At 29.0% G+C, this 25,083-nt stretch overlaps 5 protein-coding genes, 1 long non-coding RNA gene and 1 pseudogene across 9 annotated transcripts; 6 read left to right on the top strand and 1 right to left on the bottom strand.

Annotated features, from left to right (window-relative positions):
• The first annotated feature begins 377 nt into the window (after window positions 1-377).
• On the top strand, window positions 378-1,146 carry LOC139088240 (uncharacterized). The gene is made up of 2 exons (XR_011544203.1): window positions 378-517; window positions 577-1,146. It is a non-coding gene; the product is annotated as an uncharacterized lncRNA (long non-coding RNA).
• Window positions 1,147-4,223: 3,077 nt separating this feature from the next.
• On the top strand, window positions 4,224-8,015 carry LOC139088091 (uncharacterized). 2 transcript variants are annotated; one of them, XM_070637131.1, is made up of 2 exons: window positions 4,224-4,616; window positions 6,582-8,015. In XM_070637131.1, the coding sequence occupies exons 1-2, from the start codon at window positions 4,529-4,531 to the stop codon at window positions 7,904-7,906; spliced, it is 1,413 nt and encodes a 470-aa protein (XP_070493232.1). In that variant the 5' UTR covers window positions 4,224-4,528; the 3' UTR covers window positions 7,907-8,015. The 2 variants fall into 2 exon arrangements, with proteins under 2 accessions (XP_070493232.1, XP_070493231.1); XM_070637130.1 differs by having other exon boundaries at window positions 4,225-4,616; window positions 6,570-8,014.
• An 84-nt stretch (window positions 8,016-8,099) lies between these two features.
• On the top strand, window positions 8,100-14,387 carry LOC139088089 (probable ATP-dependent RNA helicase DHX34). Of its 2 annotated transcripts, XM_070637128.1 has the most exons (5): window positions 8,100-8,180; window positions 8,284-8,428; window positions 10,211-10,903; window positions 10,965-12,070; window positions 12,236-14,387. In XM_070637128.1, the coding sequence occupies exons 3-5, from the start codon at window positions 10,215-10,217 to the stop codon at window positions 13,912-13,914; spliced, it is 3,474 nt and encodes a 1,157-aa protein (XP_070493229.1). In that variant the 5' UTR covers window positions 8,100-8,180; window positions 8,284-8,428; window positions 10,211-10,214; the 3' UTR covers window positions 13,915-14,387. The 2 variants fall into 2 exon arrangements, with proteins under 2 accessions (XP_070493229.1, XP_070493230.1); XM_070637129.1 differs by lacking the exon at window positions 8,100-8,180 and having other exon boundaries at window positions 8,220-8,428.
• Window positions 14,388-14,590: 203 nt separating this feature from the next.
• On the top strand, window positions 14,591-18,012 carry LOC139088275 (interaptin-like). 2 transcript variants are annotated; one of them, XM_070637424.1, is made up of 6 exons: window positions 14,591-14,691; window positions 14,796-15,061; window positions 15,121-15,582; window positions 15,666-15,833; window positions 15,917-16,153; window positions 16,291-18,012. In XM_070637424.1, exons 2-6 carry the CDS (start codon window positions 14,804-14,806, stop codon window positions 17,848-17,850), a joined length of 2,685 nt encoding a protein of 894 aa, XP_070493525.1. In that variant the 5' UTR covers window positions 14,591-14,691; window positions 14,796-14,803; the 3' UTR covers window positions 17,851-18,012. The 2 variants fall into 2 exon arrangements, with proteins under 2 accessions (XP_070493525.1, XP_070493526.1); XM_070637425.1 differs by lacking the exon at window positions 15,666-15,833.
• Window positions 17,872-19,764, bottom strand: GatB (glutamyl-tRNA(Gln) amidotransferase subunit B, mitochondrial). The gene is made up of 2 exons (XM_070637426.1): window positions 18,480-19,764; window positions 17,872-18,390 (listed from the first exon to the last, which is right to left on the bottom strand). The coding sequence occupies exons 1-2, from the start codon at window positions 19,599-19,601 to the stop codon at window positions 17,911-17,913; spliced, it is 1,602 nt and encodes a 533-aa protein (XP_070493527.1). The 5' UTR covers window positions 19,602-19,764; the 3' UTR covers window positions 17,872-17,910.
• A 253-nt stretch (window positions 19,765-20,017) lies between these two features.
• LOC139088059 (arylsulfatase B-like) lies at window positions 20,018-22,105 on the top strand (annotated as a pseudogene).
• On the top strand, window positions 22,105-25,064 carry v (Tryptophan 2,3-dioxygenase vermilion). Its single transcript, XM_070637082.1, has 6 exons — window positions 22,105-22,272; window positions 22,578-22,741; window positions 22,807-22,940; window positions 23,745-24,354; window positions 24,420-24,513; window positions 24,570-25,064. Exons 1-6 carry the CDS (start codon window positions 22,244-22,246, stop codon window positions 24,733-24,735), a joined length of 1,197 nt encoding a protein of 398 aa, XP_070493183.1. The 5' UTR covers window positions 22,105-22,243; the 3' UTR covers window positions 24,736-25,064.
• Window positions 25,065-25,083: the final 19 nt, after the last annotated feature.

Raw genomic sequence — 25,083 nt, 5'->3', positions numbered from 1 at the left:
TAAGAAAAATACTGTGGCAAAAATATTTAAAACTTAACTTTTAAAATTCATTTGAAAATTTAATGTAATGTGTGAATAAAGAAAAAAAAATGTGAAAAAATCAAACTTTTGAATTATAAATATTTTAGTTCCAAAATTAGCAAGTTGCAATTTATAAGCATGATTGAATAACGTAAAATGTAAAGAAAAAATTACCTGTTGAAGTTTAGACTTGTTTAAGTGCTAACTAAGGTAATCTTCGTTGATTCCGATGCAAAGTTATTAAACATTTTATTTGTTGTTGCAATGTTGAGTCTTCTTTTTCTAGTTTCTGTGTTTTTCTTTTATACTCTTTGTTTGCATTATTATTTTATTTTAAAACTAGTTTTAGTCTTTAGCAAGATTTTCTTGAGGATAGAAGTCTTACGAGAAAGTTCTATTGAATTAATTTTTGAAAAAATTAACATGGTAATAAATATTTTAACCCTAAGTTTGTTGTTTGCTGCTGCATTTTGCATGCCTCAAAATATTACAAAAGGTGAGCTTTTAGTTAAAATTTACAGATCTTTGAAATAAGTTAAACTTTTTATTCATTAGAATTCACAAATCTCGAAACTGAATTTTCTACATCTTTTGACAAACCAGCACAAATTAGTCAAACAGAAATCAAAAAGGATAAAAATAGTCAAGGGAATTTGTCTAATATTTCCTTTGGTATTTTGCAAACTGTTAGAAAGGAATGGAAATGTGCAAATGGACACTGTCAAGAACAAACTATAAAGTGCAAAAATGGCAAGTGCGAATCTGTTGAAAATCGTTTCAAGGCCGACAACTATCAGCCTGAAGTTCCCCAACTTGCACCTATTCCATTACCATCATTTAACTTTACAGAATTTTTCAATTCATTTGCATTTCCAAAGTTTGATTTGGAATCCTTTTTCAATTTTGACAATTTTGGATTGATGGATTCAGTAATTGATACTAAAAACTCAGATTCTTATTTCACAGATGCTAAAATCATTTCTTCAAAATGCACGAATAAAGAATGCATTATCAACACAAAAAAATGCACAAACGGTAAATGTAACGAAGTATCTGAAAGACGAAGCTTTTAAAATGTGAATTTTATTTACTAAATCTGAAATAAAAAAGATTCAAAAAACAGCACATATTTAGTGTATGATTTACTATGAACAATAATTACATGCCGGTTTTTCAACAAATAATACTAGAATTAATTTACATAGGAGCAGACTAGATATTCTGTCACAAACTCTAAAAATTTATAAATAGTATCACAAAAAATTACAACAGTACTCGTTCTTATCGAGTCACTTCAACGCATTTTTGTCCCAGCGATCAGGAATTGATTATTTAATCAGTTCCCGACCTACAATACAAGATCTAGTAAGATACAGATCACTTTAAGACTCATAAAACAACATCCAGCAAATTCATAATCACCATACTAGAAATCTAAGAAATTCATCATTTAACGGATTTTCATAAGCAAAACCACATAATAGCGACGCAATAACTTTATAAAACTGATCTTTTAAAAGCGTTTAGAGCTCTATACGATGTGAAGATAAAAAGTTTTTAACGTCAGCCGACCAACCGGCCATTGTGTCTTATTATTAAGCTACCTTTTACAAAAAATTTTTAAGAATGCGCTAAAAACAAACGTGACTCAATTCACATATACAATATTTCATTTTGCTTGTTTTTACCAAAATTGCTGTTATTATAAATACAATTTTATTTTATTGTATGTTCGAGAACTTTATGGGTATCATTCTTTTATTCATAGAATCACATTCATACTTCAATTCAACGAGTGGAATAAATTCGATAGAAATTTCTACATAGACTAATTAATCGCATTTAATCACTAACTTGTAGGAATTTAATTTCTACTTATAGTATAACATTCGTGGTGACTACTTACGATAATTTTTTTTCTCATTGTATTTAAGAATATTCTGAGTAAATTGTTTTTTAGTTCATTTAGATACTTCAAGTGTTTTGCTTCAAAATTATTAACTTCAAATTTTTGTTGAATTATGAAGAAATTTTTCTTAACTTTACTCATAATTTTTGTTGTGTTAAATGTAGCCTATGGCCGACCTAGTAAGTATAGTAAAAAGTTTTTTTTTTCGAAATAAGTATCTGTTGATCATCAATAATTTTTTTAAAGATCCAAAGGTAGAGTTGTCTGAATTAAATGAATCAAATGAAGACGTAACGCCGAATACAAAGGTATCTAAAGCTGATATAGAGCCAACTAATAACGAAGGTATAAACTATTATTCCAGAAGAATTGTTTGTATTAATGGTCAATGTGAAATTACGATCTGTATTAATGGAAAGTGTAAAAAGGAAACAAAAAATTCAAATAAGTAGATTCTCGGAATGATTTTTTTTTAAGCATGTGAGGAAATTCACAAATTTAAATAACTATAGCTAAACATATTTGATTCATCTAATCACGATTGAGATAAATTAACTGATTATTTCTGAATTTGCTTATACTTAAAATGCGATGTAATTTTCAACCGATATTAAAATTAAATATTTGTGATAAATTATCATTTTGTGTGCACAAAAAAAATTAATAAAGTGCAAATCATAAATTAAATAGCAATAATTCGTGACTGAATGAACCAAACCTTCATGTCATATGTACGTATATAATGTTTTTTTTTTTTAAAAAAAATATTTCATGTGAAAAAGTTCTCAGAATTTATAATCGTTGTAATTTTATTATTTTCATGCATGATATCCAACTGTTGTCATCATCTCGGAATTTTTAAATCCGTTTTGTGTTTTATTGACTTCTAGGTATTTGACAAAAAATATATTTTAAAATTTTTAATAATTTGTAAATTAAAAAGTTATGGCTAATACAATTTGGTTTCTGAGAACAAAAAGACCCCTATTAACAGACTATTAATTAACAAAAGACATTCAAAATTCATCAACCTTTTTTTGTTATTATTTTGAAACTTCTGGCTTTGCAAGAAAATTCAAGCGATTGTAATGCACAATATAAAAGAGAGGAGAAAAAAGTAACCACATCACTGTAGACGACCTTCACTTTACATGGAAACAACAAGCTATATATAGAAATGAGAGAAAGAAATTCTCTCAATACAGAAAGAAAATGTAAAAACAAAGAATACGTCATTAAGTTTGTTGCTGCTGCGTTTAAAATTTTTACAAATGACCGGCGTTGTTAATATCGTTATTTGCTAAAACATATCATACGTTAATTGTTTTTCAATGATTGATACGTTGAAGACATATAAATATTGTTTGAATAGCAGCACCACCATAGATTGCTTGAGGTAACAATAATATATGTATAGGCGTTATTGTTTTGTTAATTAATTATACAGATTTAAAATTTTTAACACAGTTTAACACTCATCAAGAGTACAAGACATATGTTTTAATAGTGATGATAGCTAATCACTTAATTATAATTGTAATTTGTGTAAAAACAACGTGATCAGACGCAAACATGTAAATGAACATTGAAACTTGTTTTATTCCAACAACTCTGAAGGCGTAACGGTTTTCCTTATTTTGTTCTAAAATTTGAAATAAGGAATTTTTTTATTCCTTATTTTAGTACATTTAGTCCGTTAAATTTTTTAAACAAAATATTAAAAATACTTGCTTTCTAAGCAATAAATCAACTTTCGAATCATGCAAACATTAATAAGAATGGTATTTCTAATTGATAAGAGCATAATAACTGGTAAAACTAAAGGCAAAAATAGTAAAATTAATGGAAACCAAATTATCTTTGTTATCGTTGTGTATGTGTTTGCATGTATTAGTAATGTTTACAAAAATGACCAATCAGAATTAAATCAAGTTTTTTTGCTATAAAAAGTGTTAATGTTTAAAAAGTGTATTTAAATGCCTTCAATTTGCGAGAAATAATTTAATAGTTTACTATAATTCTAACTATGATTCACAATTATGGCTGATTTCTTTGAAAAAGATGGAAAAAGGGAAATGCAAATTTTGTATTGCATATGTGTGTGTAAATTTTTTCGTACACAAAATGAATTCAAATTCAAAATTTTGGACTAAATAACGGAATCTTTTGCTCTTCAGAGTTGTTGGGTTTTATTTACAGTAGGTATTATTAGTTCTTTTCTATTCTCAATCAATTCGCGTTTTATTTACTCCGCAATTCTCTGAATGAAAAAGTTACTTCTTGCTTGAACGCTCTCACACTTTCGTGGTGTGAACCCAGCAACAACAACAAATTAATGTTAAACTCCAGTCAATGATTCGGCATAGAGGGGATTCATGACAAAAAGCAACTGATGATTTCATATGCTCACTCAGTTATTTCACAAAATTCAATGCGATCACACGGTTAAAGAGAAATACTCCTCTATTATTAAGTTTTTCCATAAGAAGGAAAAAAGTGAATTAAAATAAAAAATAAGGCAACAATTAAAAACAAAGACGAAATACTGTAAAAAGGAACAGAAGAAAAAATAAGTTGACAAACGAGAAAGATTGTGCAATGTCATTGAGAATATTGGGATGCATTCTTGTTGTGCTTCTCGGAATACAAGCATTTCCGCAGCAACCACGACAACGTGAAAGCTCAGGTAAATTAAATAAAAAAAAATGACATTCGAAAATGGCATAAGGATGATAAATGAACGGTCATGTGTAGCAATAATTTTCTCATTCCTAAAATTTAATTAACAGTCAAGAAAAAAGTGATGAAATATTTTTGAACAATTTATAAATATTCATGCCAAATACGGAATTAATAATTTAAAAACGTCCACGCATTTTAAAAATTTAAAAAAATTTCTTTTTCAAGGTTAACGAAAGAGTTTTGGGTTACAGATTCATTGAATAAGTTGATTGTTACTTGTTATAACAATTTTTTTTAAAAGACATACAATAAATGGTTTGTTTTGACATCTTAATAATTACGATAAATCCCGAATATGGTAAAGAATTAAACTCCGTTTTATAAATTCAAAGGAGAAAAAACTTAAATTCTCAATACCTTTATCGTATTTTATTGGCATCTGGAAAGGTTAAACAACAAATAATATCTCTTATTTAACGAGTTGATTTACAATTAAATGACTCATCCCATAGGATGTACCCAAAGAAATTCAAAAACTAAATCGATAGAACTAAAATATTAAGTCTTTTAGGATGGCATTTTAAATATTTTAACAGTTTATATCAAAAAGTCATTTTTCACAACTTTTCACATCTTCGATTTCAAAACGTGCGAAAATTTTATATTGTTAATTTCTTGGATTTTAAATTCTTCCGTATTTGTCACTTTTCAAGTACTTTTCATACAAAATGACCTTTTAGAGTCAATAAAATGCTGCAGGATATTTCATGTTCGAGAAATTCCAATGAGTAAGAAAGAATTCTTTAACTTTTTGAAACGGATTAATAATGTTGCTTTAATGTCCGGAATTTCCACTTAGACTTTTTGCTTTAAACTTTATTTACTCATACCTTGACTCTTAATCGACAATAATAAGAAACTCACAGAAATTTTTTTACTAACGTGTGTGATTCATAATTCTATTTAATGTAAATTATTATTTTATTATTGTTGGAATTTTAAATGCTCACAACGTTGCTTGAGAATTCTTAATCATTTCACGATAATCTCTATGAATATGAACTGTAAATGCATCTTAATTCTCAATTTCTTTTTTTTTTTTTTGGCTGGAAATTCCAAAATTTACAGTTAGTCATAGTTTATTGATTTAGAAATTATGACATTTCTATAAATTCTTTTCCATCTTTTTTTTTAGAACAAAATTTTTGGTACATTATTCAATTAACAGCTTTTTTAAATCACACACATTTCAATAAAGATCATTAACTTTTGTGAGAGGTCTTCAAACTTTTAACATGATTAATAAATTTGTAGTTAAATTGATGTTCTTATTCAACTTATTTTTAATAAAGTTTAACGGGTAAACATTGCATTAATAAGTTATTTATTAAAGTCATCATCATCATTAAATAAAAAGAAGATTATGAATTTCTAAAAGAGAAAAAAATCACGTTGGGTAAACTTTAAACGTAATATTGAGCTAAGCGAAAATCTAAGCATTAAAATCAGTTTTAAATTTAAATGACATTGATTATTTATTTCATTAACACCTCTGCCAATTATTTGTATGACACTGTAACTGACAAAGATCATTCGGTTCCTATAACCTTGCAAGTACAGAAACAGGATGACTTTTATTTTTTTTGTTACTAATATTAAAATTTTCACATGAAATAAATTTTAAGACAAAAGTTTTAATTCAATTATGAATTTAGAAAATTTTGTATGGAGCAAGTCATTTTTAAAAACAAAGTATTACAAATTATGAGAAAATTATTTTTGTTGGCTTTTCACAATTAACTTTAAGTAATGCGACACTGATTAAATTTTTTAGAAACGTAATGTTCAAAACATTGATCGTTTTGTGTTTAATTTTTCTCCTCCATCTTTGATTTTCATTCTTCATTATTTCCTTCTGTCTTTTTCTGTCACTTCTTCTTTCACTCACTATCTATAGTAATCTTTATAGATTTCAACTATAATGGAAAAACGGGTGAAAAAACTCTACGTTCTTTAGACCAAATTAATTTACAAGATGAGAATATTCGAGGACGAAATTCATATACTGATAGTTATGGAAATCCTGTTGCATATGATTCATTAGATGATGTGAATGCACAAAGACCAAGCAGTAATAAAAATAATCCTCATCAATACGTTATTCCGGGTTATGCTAGTGGAATACTTGATTCTCAGGAAATTCCTTCAAGAAGTTCAGTCAATGACAATGAAGGTAGAACAACAAATGATGATAAAATTCATTTTGTTGATCCACTCAATCAAAATTCATTTCTAACATTTAATAATGCACCATCAACATCACTTACCGTACCAGGCTTTAATACAGAATCACAAGCATCACCAATTGAAATTCCAAGACCAAACATTGATCTGCCTGAAACACCAATTAGTTCCAATGATGATTCGTTGAATTCAAATTTACCCAATACACCTCCATCATCTGTTTTAGAAGCTCCTATCAATCAAAATTCTGACAATAGACCTTTTGTAACGGGACTTGTACCACCTCAAATTACGAATTCTGAAGGTGTAGAAATACCTCGACCAAATCTCGATGTCTTTGAGACACCCATTGATGGAAGTAATAATTTACTCAATCAAGGACTTTTGCCACCAACTTCATCTCAACCTAATTTCAATAATAATATATTTTTGAATCCAAAGCAGGATGAACCTGTGATAATTACTGATGAACAAACAGTGTTTGCTCCAAAACCTTCTAATGGATTATTACCACCTAAAGATCCCGTTCCAAATAATTTCAATTTTCAACCAATCTCGTCAATCAATAATGCTTTGCCGTCAACAACAACCCCATCTAAATTTAATACCAACTTTGAGGGTTCTATTTTGGGTGGAATAACAACAGTTGCACCATTACAAATACCTGTCCAAGTAATTCATTCTCAAGATGATGGTAAAATTAATAAGTACACTGGAACATTTGGAGGTGCACCAGGAATATTAGTGAACAATAATCAAATTAACAGAGTCATTCCAACATCATCAACCCAAAGAGTTCAACCATCGACAGCAACTTCTGTTGTAAATACCGTTATCCCAACACAAGAAACGAACAATAAGTTCACAGGTTCATTTGGTGGTTCCATTGGTCTTTTAAATCCAAATTCTGCTTCAACTACTCAAACAATTACAGATTCTACAAGTACTCAAATCAATAATGTATTATTTTCATCGAAAAAGAAGCCTACATTAACATTCAATGGTCCACAAGGTGTCTTAAAACCATTCGATAATATTCAAAAAAATTAATTTTTGAATTTTTGTGATAAGAGAATTTCATACTCATTGATTTTTAAATTTAGTTTTTTAAATACTTCTTGCCATATAATGTATTTCTATAAAACTTAATTGTCATTATGATAAAAATGTTAAAAAATAAAATTAAATGAGAAGCGAGTTGCTTTCAAAATTAACCGTTTTTAAATTTTCAAATACTTTTTAATTCCATCAGAAAATTATAAAAACCAGAAATGGAAAAGGAAAATCGAATTTATCAAATCTTGCATTAAATGACAGCATATAGGTAAATAAGTTATAAGTTATTAATTTATTAATTTTATTTTCTAGCTCATTAATTAAGAGAAATTCTTATTGAAAGGATTTATAATATGAATTATTTGTTTTAGAACTAATCCGGAGTTAATACAAAACGACTGCTGAAATAAACAAACCAAAGTGAAAAAATTAAAAAAACATTAAACTGTGCTAACAAAAGGTCTTTAAAAATTATTAAGTGCTACGAAACACCTAAATGAATAACATTTAAATAAGGTAAATATATTATATACTTAGCTGAAGCACAAATTTCAAATCAAAATTATTCATTAAAAATATTCACATAGATCGATACTTAATTAAACTAACTGACTAGCATCTATCAACTTTATCACATTATTTTCTTTGTGATCTTTTCTTTTTTCTGTTCCAGATTTCAATATTTCAAATGCCAACAAACTTAACCAAGCTAGCCATTTTTAGTCGATTGTTCATAATTTTTCTTCAATGCATTTCGAACCATTTAATTGAAGATCATGAGGCTAAAGATGTTTTTAGATCACCATACGATATAAGTAAAAAGAAAAAATGTGATACAGTTATAGATGTACTCCTTGGAGGTTTTCGAAGATGGGATTCAGAGCACTTTTTACATATATCAGAACATGGATATACTTATGAAAATAATTTGGCATTCTACCCATTATATCCACTGTGCATTAAAATTATACGATACATATTATTAAATGCAGTGTCGTTCCTATCAGTTCGTGCAGTATCTCTGATGATTGGAGTGGTCATAAATGTGATATTTTTTGTCAAAGCTACTAATACATTAAACGAACTGGGAAAGAAGGTTTTAAAGGATCAAAGACGTGCTGAAATAGCAGCAATCCTGTTTTGTTTTAATCCTGCTTCAATATTTTTTACGGCTCCATATTCAGAAAGTCTTTATTGTTGGCTGAGTTTTTCGTTAATGCTAAAATGCTTTGAAGATATCAATTCAGTGCTAATTGTAGTGCCATTAAGTCTTAGTATATTATGCCGATCAAACGGATTGGTTAATATAGGATTTGTTGTATATTATGGACTGAAGAAAATGTTTAATCAAACTACCGTATTATCATTTATTACAATATTTTTGAAAATATTTTCGATTCTCATAATTATAGCATTTCATTTTGGTCTAATGCAAGTATATAATTACTATCTTTTTTGTTTTAAGAAACCATTCAGTTTTCCTGATTTTATCAAGGATTTTGCAGTTAAGCACGACTTAGTTTTAGCAGGAAACCGTACTGCTACTAATGATTTAGTTTCCCCTTGGTGTCAAAATAATTTTCCAATAGCATATTCCTACATTCAAGAACATTACTGGAATGTTGGATATTTGAAGTATTTTGAATTTAAGCAAATACCAAATTTTCTTTTAGCTACACCAATAGTATTGATTATTTTAGTAAATTCATTTAACTACTTCTTGAGAAATCAAGATTATTGTTGGCGATTAGGAATTTTCAATTTACGTCAATCCATTTTAAGGAAAACTTCAACATCGGATCAACATCAGTTTGTTTTCATTGCTCATGCAGTAGTTCTATGCATATTTTGTGTACTTTTTATTCATGTTCAAGTTACGACGAGACTTTTGTGCTCATCAAATCCCATGCTATATTTTTTCTGTGCTAATTACTTTATGACTCCAAATTTTTCACATAAAAAAAATGACGATAAATCAATTAATGATGTCCCAGTAAATGTTTTTGATATAAAGCGTCTAAATTGGACACAAAGAACTATTATATATTATTTTCTCGGATATTATTCATTGGGAACAATTTTATTTAGTAATTCACTTCCATGGACATAAAAATCTTCAGACGTAATATTCACGTTTTCTCAAAAATTTATTCTGGCACAACAACCTAACTTAAAATTAATTTTGTGTAAAATCACATTGCTTTCAATAAAAAAAAAAACTTCAATTCTTGTTCTCCAGATTCCTCAAAATCCTGATTTTATTTTTTATTATTATTAAATGACAACATTTATTTCCAGAGTCATGATTCGATACGATTTAAGTAAGTCGTCAAAGAAAAAACGGAGGTACAGCTCTTCATCAGATGACGAAAGACAAAAGTCACCTAAACGATCAGTTGAAAATAAAGCAGATTTTTCGTTTTTAAATCATAAAACCTTTTTCCATAGAATTTTAATGGGCTATAATGTAACCGAGCAATTGGTTGATGATTCATCAGATTTTTGGCATTTCCTAACTAAATATGAAAGTTTACTTAAAATCAATTTACAAAATGTTCTTCAAATTAAAACGGAAACTCCTTCAAATGATTTGTTGATTCCAAAAATCTATAATAAAAATTTCCTTATGAATTTAAAGATTAAGCCGTCAAAACATCAACTTGAATCAAGAAGCTATGATGACAGAGATAGTTCAATAGACGATAAGAAAATCCAGACATTTCTAACAATTGTCAGACATTACTTGGACTTTAAACAAAAGGAGAGATTTACTAAATTAAAAAAATTAAGAAAATTTCAATCAAGCTTGCCAATTGCTGCCTATGAAAAAGATATTGTCGAGGCGACAAAGAATGAATCAATATTGATAATTGCTGGAGATACGGGCTGCGGAAAATCGACACAAGTTCCTCAATATCTTTTCAATGCTGGATTTGAAAAAATTGCTTGTACACAACCAAGACGAATCGCTTGTATAGGATTATCAAAAAGGTAAATAAAAAGTACATGACATAAATATCATTTCTATTTTTTAAAAAATCTTTTTAAATAGAGTTTCACATGAAATGTTGTGCGAATATGAATCAGACGTAGGATATCAGATCAGATTCGAGAAACAAAAGACAAAAAATACGAAAGTCATATTCATCACAGAAGGACTTCTTTTGAGACAATTAAGTGATGATGAGAGCTTAACGCAATACTCTGTTATTATTATTGATGAAATTCACGAGAGAAATTTGTATGGCGATTTTTTATTAGGAATTTGCAAATGCTTATTAAGAGCTCGACCAGAAGTTAAGATAATCTTAATGTCTGCAACTATTAATATTAATCTTTTTGCAAACTTCTTTGATGAAGAAAATGCGCACATTATTGAAGTTCCAGGACGATTATTTCCAATAAAATTACATTATATGCCTCATTTAAAGAATCCAAATTTAAGGCTTGAATCGAAAACAAAAAGTGAACGACTAAATCCTGAACCTTACATTCAAATTATGTCTATGATTGATAAAAAATATTCAAGGGATGAGAAAGGAGACCTTTTGATTTTTGTATCAGGTTTAAATGAAATTCAGTCAATAGTCGATGCTGCAAAGGAATATAGTCAACGGAATGAAAATAATTGGATCATACTTTCACTTCATAGCACCTTATCAATGCAAGAACAAGATAAAGTTTTTGATTATGCACCAGAAAAAATGAGAAAATGTGTGATAAGCACAAATATAGCTGAGACATCAATTACAATTGATGGAATTAGATTTGTTATCGATTCTGGAAAAATGAAGGAAATGACTTATGATCCAAATTCTAAAATGCAAAGATTGAAAGAAATGTGGATAAGTAAAGCTTCGGCGAATCAAAGAAAAGGACGTGCTGGAAGAACAGGCGCAGGAATTTGCTACCGTCTTTATTCAGAAGATGAATTCCATGAGCTTGAAAATTATACGAAAGCAGAAATACATAGAGTACCTTTAGAGTCACTTCTATTACAAATGATATCGATGGGATTGCCAAACGCTAGATTATTTCCATTTATTGAGCCTCCAAAAATGGAGAGCATAGAAAATTCTATTCTTGCCTTAAAGCAACTTGAAGCTTTGACATCGGATGAAAAACTTACAAGTTTGGGAAAAGCTTTATCGAAAATTCGTAAGTTGATTAATTTGTAATTGGTCGTTCAATTATTACGTACAGGGTGGGGTGTACAATCTGTAAATAAAAAAAAAATGAGTTCTTTATTTGTTACGTAATAACTAGCGACCCTTTAATAAAATTATGCTTATTATAATATATATATATATTTATTTATTATAGCTGCTGAAGTTTCGCTTGGAAAAATGTTGCTGATTGGATCAATTTTTAAACAACTTCACGCCACTCTAATATTAGCTGCAATTTTGAATGTACAATCACCATTTACCAATCGAGCATTTCGTGACATCGACTGTGAAAAACTTCGTAGTGATTGTGAATCAAATCATGGTGATCCAATTACTTTATTAAATCTATATAGAGAATGGTTGTTGGTTAAAAAGTCTTACGATTCACGTGATCGTGATCAAATTAGCTCAAAAAAGTGGTGCTATAAAAGAGGTCTTGAAGAACAAAGATTTTATGAGATAACAAAATTGAAAAATCAACTGGAATCATTGCTACGAGAATGTAAATTATTAGAAGATGAAAAGGATGAGAAATTAACAAATTCTGAAAGAGCTATCAGGGCAGGAGAAAGGAGATATCTAGGTTCTTTAAAAAGAGCTCATAAAATGGAAGGTCCACGAGAGAAGAGACTTTTGAAACCAAATGAAGATGAAATGGATGAAGACATAAGTGATGACCGAGTTGACATAAGGGATGTTGAATTTAGATTGAATATGGGGTCTAAAATAGACAGTTTAGTATTAAATGCATCTGCAACAAGTGGTTATGATTTAATTATGATAAAACTTATTTTAATGAGTGGTTTATATCCAAAAATAGCTATATCGGATGAATTCAACCATCTCAAATCAATGAATGAACAGTTCTTTCACACTAAATCAAAGCCATATATTTCAATGCATCCAATGAGTTATTTTTCTAAAAATTTTCAAGAACTGAATATCTCTGGTAGTGATATTGTCGAAAAAACTGGTCTTTATAAATCAAAATTTCCTTTATCATCAAACCATCAAATTGTGTGCTATTTATCAATATTGGAGACTACAAAACCTTATCTCATGAATTCAATAAGAATGCCAGCTGCTCAAACACTTCTTTTATTCGCTCAAGAAATTGACTGTAATTTGGCATTTTCAAGAATAATTTTTGACTCTTGGCTAGCTATTGATTTTCCGTATCCTGAATCTGGACAAACACTTGTAGCGAGAGCAGCAAAATTAAGAAAGCGATGGAACCAATTATTATCATTGAAATTAGAAAATGAAATAGGAAATATTTTAAAAATGGATGATTTTGTATCTTTGGAAAGAGATTTAGCTGATTTTATGAATACAAAAATATATTATACTATCAAAAGACTCCTTCCTGCTGATCTCAAGTTTTTGTACAAAAAGATTTGTAATGAAGATTTTGATGCGCTTAAACTTGATCCAAATCCATTTTCTGATAATTTCTCATGCATTTTTAACGAGATAAAAGGAGGCGTTTTTGTTACGGAAAATATTACTTATGGATGCATTGAGGAGACAGATTGGAGTATGCAAATGGAAGAAGAAATTTTCTCCACTGAATTTAAATGCCCATGCTGTGACATGTTATTTAACTTTACATCCATACAAAAACTACAGCATCAGCATGTGTGTAAACCGGCAAAAAAAGAGGAATCGGATAAAGACGAATCTGATAAGTTTTTAATGCCGTCATCGTCGAATCAAAAACTTTTTGCATGCAACGTTTGCGAAAAAGAAATGTATATGAGTAAAATTGATATTCTAAAGCACAGAAAGTATTGTAAAACTATTGGTGAAAAAGTAAAATTGAACAGACATTGAATGTCTTTTTTTTGCAAAAATTTGTGACGGAATCTTTGATTATATCACAACTTCTTTATCATTTTTTATGTATTTATAAGATTCCACATTACTAATCGATATGTAGTCTTATCAAAGAATTTATGACTCGATCTACTTAACGAAATTATTTCACTCGATTTATTTTTCCTTTTGTCTGTCTTGTGAATCTGTAACTTTCTCAATTATTACTAATTTTTTGAGTGAATAAAATTCAAGTGCAAAAAAACTAATACCTACCTATTGAAAATGGAATTGAACGTAACAAATTCTTCAGACAATTTATGGTTTATTTTATCCATACTATTCATGACTATGTTTGTCATTTCTTTAATTGTGAATATATTTTTATGGATTATTAGAAAGAGAAATTTATTAGAAATAAGGAGCGAACTTCAACAGGTGCAAATGCAACAAAACCAACAAACTAATGTTTTTTATGGAGGAGCTGTAAAGTCAACGTATCTTTAATTTTTTTTATTAATTAATTCAATTATTTTTTTGCAATTTTTAAATTTTTAAATTATCATTAGTTTATTAATGCAATAAATTTGTTTAAAATTTATTTTTTGATTTCCGTTAAAATAATTACCTAAAAAAAGTTTGAAATTTTCAGGGAGTTGAAGCTGCGCCATTTTTTAAAATAACGATTATATTTGAAAAGTTTGATATTTTTGATTTTAATAGTTTTTAATTCATATTCATTTCATTTTATTTTTGTATTCTGACCGATCAACAAGGAATTTATTTTGTATTAAGGTATAGTAAAGCAAACATCTATCAGAAAGCATAATGAAACAAAACACTAACTTACTAAACCAAATGATTTTCAATAATTCTTAATTCTTACTTACTAATCACAGCAAAAAATATGGATGAACCAAGAGAAAGCGATTTATTGGAAGAACAGCTGGTTGATTTCTCCGCAATTGACGAATCTAGTTCTAGCAAATTAGTTCATCAGTCATCTTTGTCTAAAGGATTTTGTGTTAAAGAGTATGAAGAACAAATGGACAGTTTGAAGAAAGAAAATTTTAATCTCAAGTTGCGACTGTATTTTCTTGAGCAAAACAACACTTCCCTACCGGAAGGAATTGAAAATTTTCAGAAGCAATTCACAGATCTAAAGGTAGAAATTCAGTGGTTTCAATAAGATATTTATATGTATATATGTATATAAATTTTCAGTTAGAAAATGAGACATTATCAAATGACGTGAATGAGAAGCAACAGCTGTTACAACAAGCTTCATTAGCTCTTGAATTGCTTGAAGAAGAAAAATTAAACAGCCAAAGTTGTGCTGAATTATTGATTGGAGAGTTAAAAGATAAAGTTAAATATTTGGAACAAGAAAATATAAAATTGCACCATGCTCTAAATGATGTAAATAAATCAAATTTAGGAAACGATACTGGATATGCTGAGTTTCTTGGTGCTGTTGATATGAGAGATATTGAATTACAGCGAAAAGTTTTAGATATGAGCCAATTATCCGAAGAATACAAACAACAGGTCAATCGTATGCAAAAGGAAATTCAAAAACTGAATGGTATGTTGAAGGAATCTGAATCAAGAGCAGCCGCTTTTAAATACGAACGAGATGAAATGCAAGATAAATTTGAAAATGCAGAATCTGAATCAAAAATGTTGGTAAGTATTGTATTAACAATAATAAAAATCATATGGAGCTATTAACTTTTCACAATTTGACGTTATCGTCTTTTTATCATTAGCTTCGGAAATGTGTAATATTTCAAGAATTGCTCTCACAGAAAAATCAAGATTTGCAGTTTTTGCAATTTCAAAATGAACGTTTTTTCAAAAAAATCGAATTGATGAATGAAAAGTGTGAAAGATTAGAGTTTTTGAGTTTTCATCTATCTATGAATGAACAGGACCCCGTAAAAAATAATATGACTTACTATCTTTCCTAACATGTAAAAAAATAATTTGTTTTCTTTTTCTTTTTTCTTTTATTTATTAGTCAATTGATTTAGAGAATGAATTGAAGGACTTTAAGGAAAAATGGGCATCAACTCAATGCGAATTAAACGATGTTGAAGAAAAATTGAAAGAATCTGAAGACGAACGTCAAAAGACTTTAAAGTATTTGACTCAATGTTTGCAAACTTTAGACGAAAATCGTCAAAAAATTTCTGCCATGGAAATCATGATCGAAAAAAAGCAGGGATCTGGTATTGATACAGAGGAAACTAAAAAGGTAAGTTGTTGATATAATGCCTGACAAATTTATTTACTAAATATTTTATAATTTAATTTTATAAAAAAAATATTTAGTTTATAATGAAGATTAACAAGATAATTGCAAGATTAAATAAATAATATTCAATATTATAGAACGCCGAAATAAATGAGTTGAAGTTGCAGCTTGAGAAAGTTAAGCAACAACTAAAAGAAGTTACTTCATCTGAACTAGAAGAAAAAAATCAGGAAATTGAAAAACTATCTCAAATCATACGCAGCATGAAAAATAACGAAAATAAAAATTCGTCAGAAACACCAAGGTTTTCCTTTGACTACCTATATGAAAGCTTCAATGATCTTAAATTCCAACAAGCTATGGAGATTAAAAAGCAGTCACAATTGAAAGTCAATGAGCTCATGCAAGAACTGATTGGTTTAGCAAATTCTAAAACTAAGGATCAATTTAATCAACTTAAAGAACAAATGGCTATAGTTGTTGAAAAACAAGAAATAGCAGATAATGCTTTGAGCCGTTGTGCTGAATTATGTTCCTATACTTTGGACCATCTTCATGAGCTTGCACAGTTTTTATCAGCTTTATTACAAAATAAAGAAATTCGTGAATCGTTGAGTAATCAAAGTCTTAAAGACATTCAAAACATTCTTGATAAAAGCGTTGAATTTTCACGGTACTCTATTGACGGTCGCATTTCAGCATTTCCAGATTTATCAATGCTAGAAAGCTTAATTACTACAGCTCGTGATTCTATTTCAAATATTCGTCAGAGAAACATTGAAATTGTTAAAAATGACGAAACTGTTCAACCAACTATCGATTGCAAACAGGAGTGCAAATCATGTGAAAATTTTAAAGATCAACTACAAGTCTTTTCGGAAGAATTTGAAGAGTTAAAGAAAATAAATCAACTGCTTGAGGATGAAATTTACGAATATCGCGAAAAATTGGAATTTCGTGATGAAGAGATTAAGAAATGCAATGATGAGATAAAATCTTTAATTGAAAATGAAATAAAAATTAATGTCGTACTAAATGATAGTCAAAATACATTACGTTTACTTCAAGCTGAGAAAATTGACTTATCATCCAAATTGGACATAAGTGAGGATTTAGTGCAAAAGTTGGAAAAACGCATGAAAGATTTTGAAGATGATTTAGAAATGAATTGGATGCCAAAATGCGATCATGAAAAATATGTAAAGAGAGTAAAGGACGAAGTAGTTAATGCTGAAGCTCAAACAGCTGCTATACGTTTTGAACTTGAAGAAATTCGAAAGCTTTATCCTAAATTTAAATCGAATCGAACCAGTTTGTCAATAGAAGATGATCAAGAAAATAAAATAGAAATTGGTAATCAAGAACTCGCACAAAGTCAAGATAATTGCAAGTCGGAGACTCGTGTTAGTCAGGTGACAGCAAAAACACGTGAATTTGAGGATGATAAGCTTCATGATTTAATGTCTACTGAAACTTCTTCTACTATTTCATGCAGGAACTGTCCAAAATATAAAGCACAAATATGTGAATTGAAGAAATACTTGCAAGTTTGTTGTGATAAACTCAAAAAGCATTCCGACCAAAAGAATTATATGGAACGTCATGTTCAGAAACAACTAAATAAGACCGAAAACTTCTTGCAGCAAGCTCGTTCAAATATGGAGAATATTATGAAAAGCAAGGAAAATTTAAAGTAAAATATGCAAATTTTAAACATGTTTAAATTATCTAGATACCTATTTGAAATTTTATTACTTTTATTTTAATAATTCTTTAAGCGTTTCCATGACTTTTGCCATGTTAATTCTATTATTAGTTTTATTTTTTATTTCTCCAGCTATTGCAAATAAAATTTTACTTTTGCCACTTTTAAACTGTTGATGCATTTTTTGACCAGCCTCTGTTGCTAAAATTTCTTCACAGACTTTCCTAATTTCTTCATCAGATGATATTTGCTTCCAATTGTTCTCAGTTGCTATAACTTGAGCAGATTTTTGACTGTGAAACATTTCTTGTAACACAAGTCTTGCCAAATTTAAACTTAATTCTTGGCTCTCGAGCATGTCTATTAATTCTCCCAACCGTTCGGAGTCTATCGGACACTTTTCTAAATCCGTTTTATTTTTATTACATGTAGTAAGCAATTCGTTAATAAGAATATTCGTCACAAGTTTAGGTGACCTTGCGTGATTGGTATTGATGATATCTTGAAAAAATTTATGTAGTACTGAATCATTCTAAAAAGAAACAATTGAAAAGAAAGTTTAAACTAGAAATCTGTGTAGAAATTAGAAAATTACAATAAAATATTATAATGAGAACTTACTACAATAATTATAGCAGTTGTCTCCGATAGTTTATATTTATTTATTAATTCGTTCCTTAAGCCTTGTGGTAATATTGGAAGACTTTTTTCGATTGATTTTACATTGACAAGCTCATCAGACTTATTAGAATCCATATTTAAATGAAGAGGCAACAAATTAGGCTCTGGCATATAACGATAATCTTGAACCACTTCCTTATCTCTCATTGGGATTGTTGTTTTTGATATCGCATCCCATTGTCGTGTTTCATTGATTATTATACCACCATCGTTTTTAACTATTGTTTGTCTTTCAATCTCATAAGCAATAGCTTGTGCAACTCCTCTAACTGAACCAATATTTTTTATTTCAGTTCTAATACCCAAAGGTTCGCCTTCTTTATGAATAGAAACATTAGCATCAACACGAAGAGCACCTTCTTCCATTTTACAACTGCACGTTTGAAGGGAACTAAATATTAATATTAACTCTTTGACTAAAGCAGCTGCTTCTTCTCCATCATCTAAATCTGGCTCAAACACTAATTCCATCAAGGGTACACCCGCTCGATTTAAATCAATCAAACTTATCTTCAGCTCATCATCATGCAATGATTTGCCACTGTCTTGTTCTAGTTGGATTTGATGTATACGAACTGTTTTATAGTAAGGTTTAGAATTTTTCATCGGTGTTAAAACAGGAAAGGTAAGACATCCTTTTCCAGCTAATGGAGCTTTTTGTTGTGTTATTTGATAGCCTGCAGGTAAGTCTGAATAAAAATAGTGTTTTCTGTCAAACATACTGACTTTGTTAATTACACAATTAAGTGCTAAAGCAGTTTTTACTCCAGCTTCGACGCATCGCTTGTTAAGAGCAGGTAAACATCCAGGAATTGCAGCATCTAATAAACTAACACACGAATTTATTTCGGAAGCAAATGTATTTTTTGCACCGCTAAAAAGCTTTGATTCTGATAGAATTTGTGCATGAATTTCCAATCCAATAACACTCTTATATTCATTTTTTTTAAGTTTTAGTTTACTTGAAAAGTTTCTATGTCCTTTATTGTTTGTTATAGTAAATCCTGTTTTCAGATTTCTCTTGAATAATTTGAAAAAATTTAATTGAATATTTCCACTCATTTTTAACGCATTTTATAATCTTATTATCAAAAAGGTAGCTGGATGGACACTTTGTCGGCTGCTGCAACTTGTCTTAGTTTTAAAACATTGTCTCAATACGAGAACTAAAAACAAAAAGTAAGCAACTTACTTAAAAATTTACATTTTTTAAAAACCGATTCAAAATTTGAATTCTAAAAAACCGCTAAATGATATTTTTATTGCATTTTTAATTAAATACTCATCGATGCGAAATACATGCGCTTAACTCCCTCGTTGAAACACGAGATATTTTGTAACTTTTTTGTTGAATGCTTTTTGAATGTTTTATTTACTCGAATTTTCGAACTTCAAAAATGTTATTCGTTAACTGATACTTATTATCTATCATTAATCAATAATTACACTAATAACTTACTTGTATCAGTATTGGGATAAATATTGAACCATGAAAGTCTATTTCTTATATTTTTTAGTTGTAATTTTTTATTTTATTGCTAATGGAGAAATTGTAGAAAACGTGAATGCAGCACGAGATAATAGAAAAATTCAAAAGAATGTTGTTATCATAATGAGTGATGATATGGGTTTTCATGATGTAAGCTATAGAGGAAGTAACGAAATTCCAACTTACAACATAGATTCATTAGCTTATCACGGAATAATCTTAGATAGGTACTTATTTTTATCTGTAGTTTCTTTTAAAAATAAACTAGCACAGAGAATATTGAAAAAGTCATAAGTTTACACCTACTTTTATATTGGAATTGAATTTTTTAAATTTGTATGTAACAAACAATAATCTTGTTAAACTGGATGTTCATTTTCATTCATTAGCATTGATATACATTTCAAAACATTCAAATATATATAATTTCATGCAGTAGAAGAAAAAAGTAAATTACGTAAATTTATTGACGACAATTAGGTTCTATACATCACCAATGTGTACGCCGAGCAGAAGTGCTTTGCTCACTGGAAAATATCCGCATCATAATGGAATGCAAAACTATGTAATTGTTAGTGATGAGCCATGGGGATTGCCACTAGATGAAAAATTAATGCCTGAGTACTTTAAAGATGCTGGTTATAAAACACATTTGATAGGAAAATGGCATTTGGGATTTTATAAGGAAGAATATATTCCTACAAATCGAGGGTAAATTGAATTTAAATTAATGCATTGAAAGATGTTTATATGTAAATATATAACTTCAGTTTCGATATGTTTTATGGTTATCTTGGACCTTATGTTGATTATTGGGACTATACATTAAAAATGTTTCGCGTGGATATGATATGAGACGAAATTCCAAAATCGATAGATCTTATGAAGATGTGTATGCTACAGATATGCTGACAAAAGAAGCGATTAGTGTAATTGAAAATCATGACAATGAAAAACCATTATTCATGCTTTTAAGTCATCTCGCTCCACACACTGCAAATGATGACAAACCGATGCAAGCGAAAGAAGAAATTATTGAAAAATTTTCATACATCGAAAATGAAGAAAGACGAATTTTGGCAGGTTTGAACTAATAAGATATAAAAAAAAATTGATAAAATAATATCTAAAAATTATACATTAATTTATTTACAGCAATGATGTACTCATTAGATGAAAGCATTGGAAATATAATTGAGGCTCTGTACAAATCTAACTTATTAAATGATACAATTATTGTATTTTTCTCAGATAATGGAGGACCTTCTATAAATTTACACAGCACAACTGCTTCTAATTATCCTTTTCGAGGCCAAAAAGGTTCAGGATGGGATGGTGCTATAAGGACAGGAGCAATTATTTATGCACCATTTTTACCATCCGGTTTAATAAGAAGAAAATTTTTTTACATTGCTGATCTACTTCCTACTCTTTTAAATCTAGCAAATACAAACATTCAAGTTGATAATAAAATTGATGGTCTAGATCTCTCTAATATGATTCTTTACAACAAAGAGCCTTTTCGAAACGAAATGATTTTTGTTGATGACATATCTGGTTATAGTTCATATATTTTTAATGGATTTAAACTGGTTAATGGATCATCTTCGATAGGATTAGATGATGGATGGCTAGGTTCGAATAATAATAGTGAAATTAATTCGTCAAAATACACAAGCGAAATATTAAATTCTAAAGTTTCAAAAATCCTTGAAATTTTTAATGATCCACTGCAGCCTGAAGAAATTGAAAACATAAGAAAACGTGCAACAGTTCAATGTTCAGGAATAAACAAAAACTGTAATCTGCTGAACGGACCATGTTTGTTTGATATCATTCATGATCCTTGTGAAGAAAGAAACTTGGCAACTTCAGAAAATGTATTTATGAAAATGATGCAAGGAATGCTTAAAATCGAATTACAAAATTTAACTCCAACACATAGAAAACCATCTGATAGTCGGTGCGATCCAATAAATTTTAATTATACTTGGAGTTGGTGGCTTTGATAGTTTGTGAATGCGAAATAAAAAGGAATTTCTCTGTAATAAAAGAGAAAATGTGTAATTCTCTCAGATTTCTCCATGTTTTGTGGCCTCACTCTATTTTATTTTTGTTATTAGGCTTCCTTCATTCATTCATCTCTGTTTAGTTTGAGTTTAACTTTGGTGAGATAAAGAATTAACTGAAAAAAGTTCCTTTAAAAAATATTAAAATGAGCTGTCCAGTCGGTAATTCTAATGGGTAAGAAATTAGTTTTTATACTCATAATTTTCTATTTTATTTTAAAAAATTCGCGAATGATTTTTGTTTCAAATGCTTTTTCATAGGGTTTTAGAAAACTTTTAAAACTAATTTTTTTAAAACGGAGAAAAATTTAAAATATTTGTCTATTCAGGCATTGTTAAAAATGATACTAACAATTAAGTTTCATATGAATATTTTCAAACTAGTTAGTTATTAGTTTGAAATTGTATTTACGATCTAATTTTTTAAATATTTAATATTGATGAGAAAATAAATTGATAAGAAATCGTATGTTTTCATAGACAAAGTGCCGATGGTCAAGAAGGCGAGCATCTTGGATCTGATGTCGGAATGCTTTATGGCGAATACTTAATGCTTGATAAGGTTCTTTCATCACAAAGAATGCTATCAGCTAATAGCCAGCATCCAGTTCATGATGAACATCTATTTATTGTGACTCATCAAGGTATGCTTATTAAAGTTATTACAGTTTAATTTAAATTTATTTCTTGTTTAAATGTGGATTTTCAGCCTATGAACTATGGTTCAAGCAAATTATTTTCGAGGTTGATTCAATTCGTAATCTTTTTAATCAGGAAAATATCGAGGAATCCAATACGCTAGAGATTTTGAAACGATTGAACCGTATCACTCTAATTTTGAATGTAAGTGTTTTCAAACTTTTTTTGATAATTTAATTGATTTAGGGAACGATCGGAAATGACGTAGTGTCTTTTTGACCAGAATCACGACTAAGTTTTGCGTAATTTCCAAATGTTCCTTGACTTAATTAGCGTACGTGTAAATTTTTAGGAATTAATTTTTCTTCGCTGAAAGTCAATACAGTCCATAAGATAAGGATTATCGTCTGGACAAAATTTGATACTTTATAAGTATTATTGAAGGTCTTCGAAAATCGATGATTGTAAATTTCATGTTGTTTTAAAAAAGAAAGATCAAATTACAACACCGAAAGTTTTATTTCGTGTTTCATTCCTTAGAATCTTTAATGCTTGTGTAATTATTAGCAATAATGCCTTTCGAATAACAAAAAATTCAATTCAACCACAAGAAAAATGACACTTTCTTATCCTTAACCTTTAGAAGCCCTCTAAAAAAATGAAAGTAAAAAAAACGTATATGTAGCGGTTTCATTTTCGTGATTGAAATTTATGTACTCCCGGGTTTCAACGTCACGTGCTTCTACATAAGGAAACTTATTATCAATGTTAATTTACATTTTTGAGAAAAGTTGACCTTCAAAAAATTATCAAATTGTTCATGAAATTATTAAAAATCTTAACGTCATCACATAACTACATACTTCTTATCAACAAAAAAATAAATAAATGTGTCTCTTTCAGTAAGATGACTAATTGATAATGCTAATTGATGAAAGCCATGAACGACTTTTAACCCCCCGGTTGTGATGAGTTTTTTTTTTCAATTTCTGTTTTCGTTTTCTTTAGCTTCTTGTTGATCAAGTTCCAATTTTGGAGACGATGACGCCTCTTGACTTTATGGATTTTCGTGATTATCTATCTCCAGCAAGTGGGTTTCAAAGCTTACAATTTCGATTATTGGAAAATAAATTGGGCGTGAAAACTGAACATCGTGTACGATACAATCAAAATTATTCCCATGTTTTTGGATCCGATAGTGAAGCAATTGAAGCACTACAAAAGTCTGAACAAGATCCATCTTTAAGCAATTTGGTTCAAAGGTGGCTTGAAAGAACCCCAGGCTTAGAACATGACGGATTTGATTTTTGGGGAAAGTTTCAAGAAAAAGTTGAAAAATTGCTTAATGAAAAGGAAGATCAAGCAAATGCTGAAGCAAGTGAATTTGTCAAAAATTACCGTTTAATGGATATTCAAAAACGACGAGATGTCTATAAGACAATCTTTGATCCAAAAGTACATGAAGCATTGGTGTCACGCGGAGAAAGAAGATTTACGTATAAAGCACTACAAGGGGCTATGATGATTAGTTTTTATCGCGACGAGCCACGCTTTTCTCAACCTCATCAAATTCTTCTGCTTTTAATGGACATTGACTCATTAATTACGAAATGGAGATGTAAGATTTATGAATTAATTTATTGAATTAAAAAAGTAAAGATTTGTTTTAATAAAATAATATAGATAATCATGTGATTATGGTTCAAAGAATGATTGGTTCTCAACAATTAGGAACGGGAGGATCTTCTGGATATCAATATCTTCGTTCAACATTAAGGTTCGTTAGTGGGAGATTTAAGTCTTCATTCGATTTAATAATAATTTTTATTTCAGCGATCGATATAAAGTTTTCATCGATTTATTCAATTTATCAACATTTTTGATTCCTCGACATTACATTCCTGAATTAACACTTGAAATGAAAAATGTATTGACTCATTCAAAAGAAAAATTGCATCAAAAAGAATGTTGTAAGAGTGGAAATAATGGTACATTTTGAATAAATTTCTTAAATCTCCAAATCACTGTACTTGTAAAATTCTTACCTTTATTTAGTGAGAAATATTTTTTCTAAACCAATTAATTTCCTTAAAAAATATCCCATTTAAAAATAAACAGCGAGTTTAATTTGGATTAGTTTTACAAATATCCGCGTTTTAGTATGTTGTTTTCATCTAAAAAACTTGATGGAATATTTATTTTATTGTTTGGAACTTGGTAGATGAAAAGGAGCAATGAAAAATTTAGACTTATAACTAAGCTTTATGAAACAAACCTAAAACAGAATAAAAGCTCAAAATACGATCAACAATTTACAATACATTGAAATATCGTTGAGATAATTTAA

Source organism: Chironomus tepperi, unplaced genomic scaffold (assembly GCF_022539635.2).
Source record: "Chironomus tepperi strain 1889 unplaced genomic scaffold, CSIRO-AGI_Ctep_v1 contig_161, whole genome shotgun sequence".
Lineage (NCBI taxonomy): Eukaryota > Metazoa > Arthropoda > Insecta > Diptera > Chironomidae > Chironomus > Chironomus tepperi.
The sequence above is the reverse complement of the archived record's forward strand: the minus strand, read 5'-3'. Positions and strand labels throughout refer to the sequence as shown.

What these genes read in the sequence shown, in the direction of transcription:
- LOC139088091 (XM_070637130.1), top strand. Translation starts at nt 4,529, where the DNA reads ATGTCATTGAGAATATTGGGATGCATTCTTGTTGTGCTTCTCGGAATA. An exon ending in ACGACAACGTGAAAGCTCAG is followed by an intron (nt 4,617 to 6,569) that starts GTAAATTAAATA and finishes CACTATCTATAG; the next exon opens with TAATCTTTATAGATTTCAAC.
- LOC139088089 (XM_070637128.1), top strand. Translation starts at nt 10,215, where the DNA reads ATGATTCGATACGATTTAAGTAAGTCGTCAAAGAAAAAACGGAGGTAC. An exon ending in TGTATAGGATTATCAAAAAG is followed by an intron (nt 10,904 to 10,964) that starts GTAAATAAAAAG and finishes CTTTTTAAATAG; the next exon opens with AGTTTCACATGAAATGTTGT. An exon ending in AAAAGCTTTATCGAAAATTC is followed by an intron (nt 12,071 to 12,235) that starts GTAAGTTGATTA and finishes TATTTATTATAG; the next exon opens with CTGCTGAAGTTTCGCTTGGA.
- LOC139088275 (XM_070637424.1), top strand. Translation starts at nt 14,804, where the DNA reads ATGGATGAACCAAGAGAAAGCGATTTATTGGAAGAACAGCTGGTTGAT. An exon ending in AGCAATTCACAGATCTAAAG is followed by an intron (nt 15,062 to 15,120) that starts GTAGAAATTCAG and finishes ATAAATTTTCAG; the next exon opens with TTAGAAAATGAGACATTATC. An exon ending in AATCTGAATCAAAAATGTTG is followed by an intron (nt 15,583 to 15,665) that starts GTAAGTATTGTA and finishes TTTTATCATTAG; the next exon opens with CTTCGGAAATGTGTAATATT.
- GatB (XM_070637426.1), bottom strand. Translation starts at nt 19,601, where the DNA reads ATGAGTGGAAATATTCAATTAAATTTTTTCAAATTATTCAAGAGAAAT. An exon ending in CAACTGCTATAATTATTGTA is followed by an intron (nt 18,391 to 18,479) that starts GTAAGTTCTCAT and finishes GTTTCTTTTTAG; the next exon opens with AATGATTCAGTACTACATAA.
- v (XM_070637082.1), top strand. Translation starts at nt 22,244, where the DNA reads ATGAGCTGTCCAGTCGGTAATTCTAATGG. An exon ending in GTATCACTCTAATTTTGAAT is followed by an intron (nt 22,941 to 23,744) that starts GTAAGTGTTTTC and finishes CGTTTTCTTTAG; the next exon opens with CTTCTTGTTGATCAAGTTCC. An exon ending in TATCTTCGTTCAACATTAAG is followed by an intron (nt 24,514 to 24,569) that starts GTTCGTTAGTGG and finishes TTTTTATTTCAG; the next exon opens with CGATCGATATAAAGTTTTCA.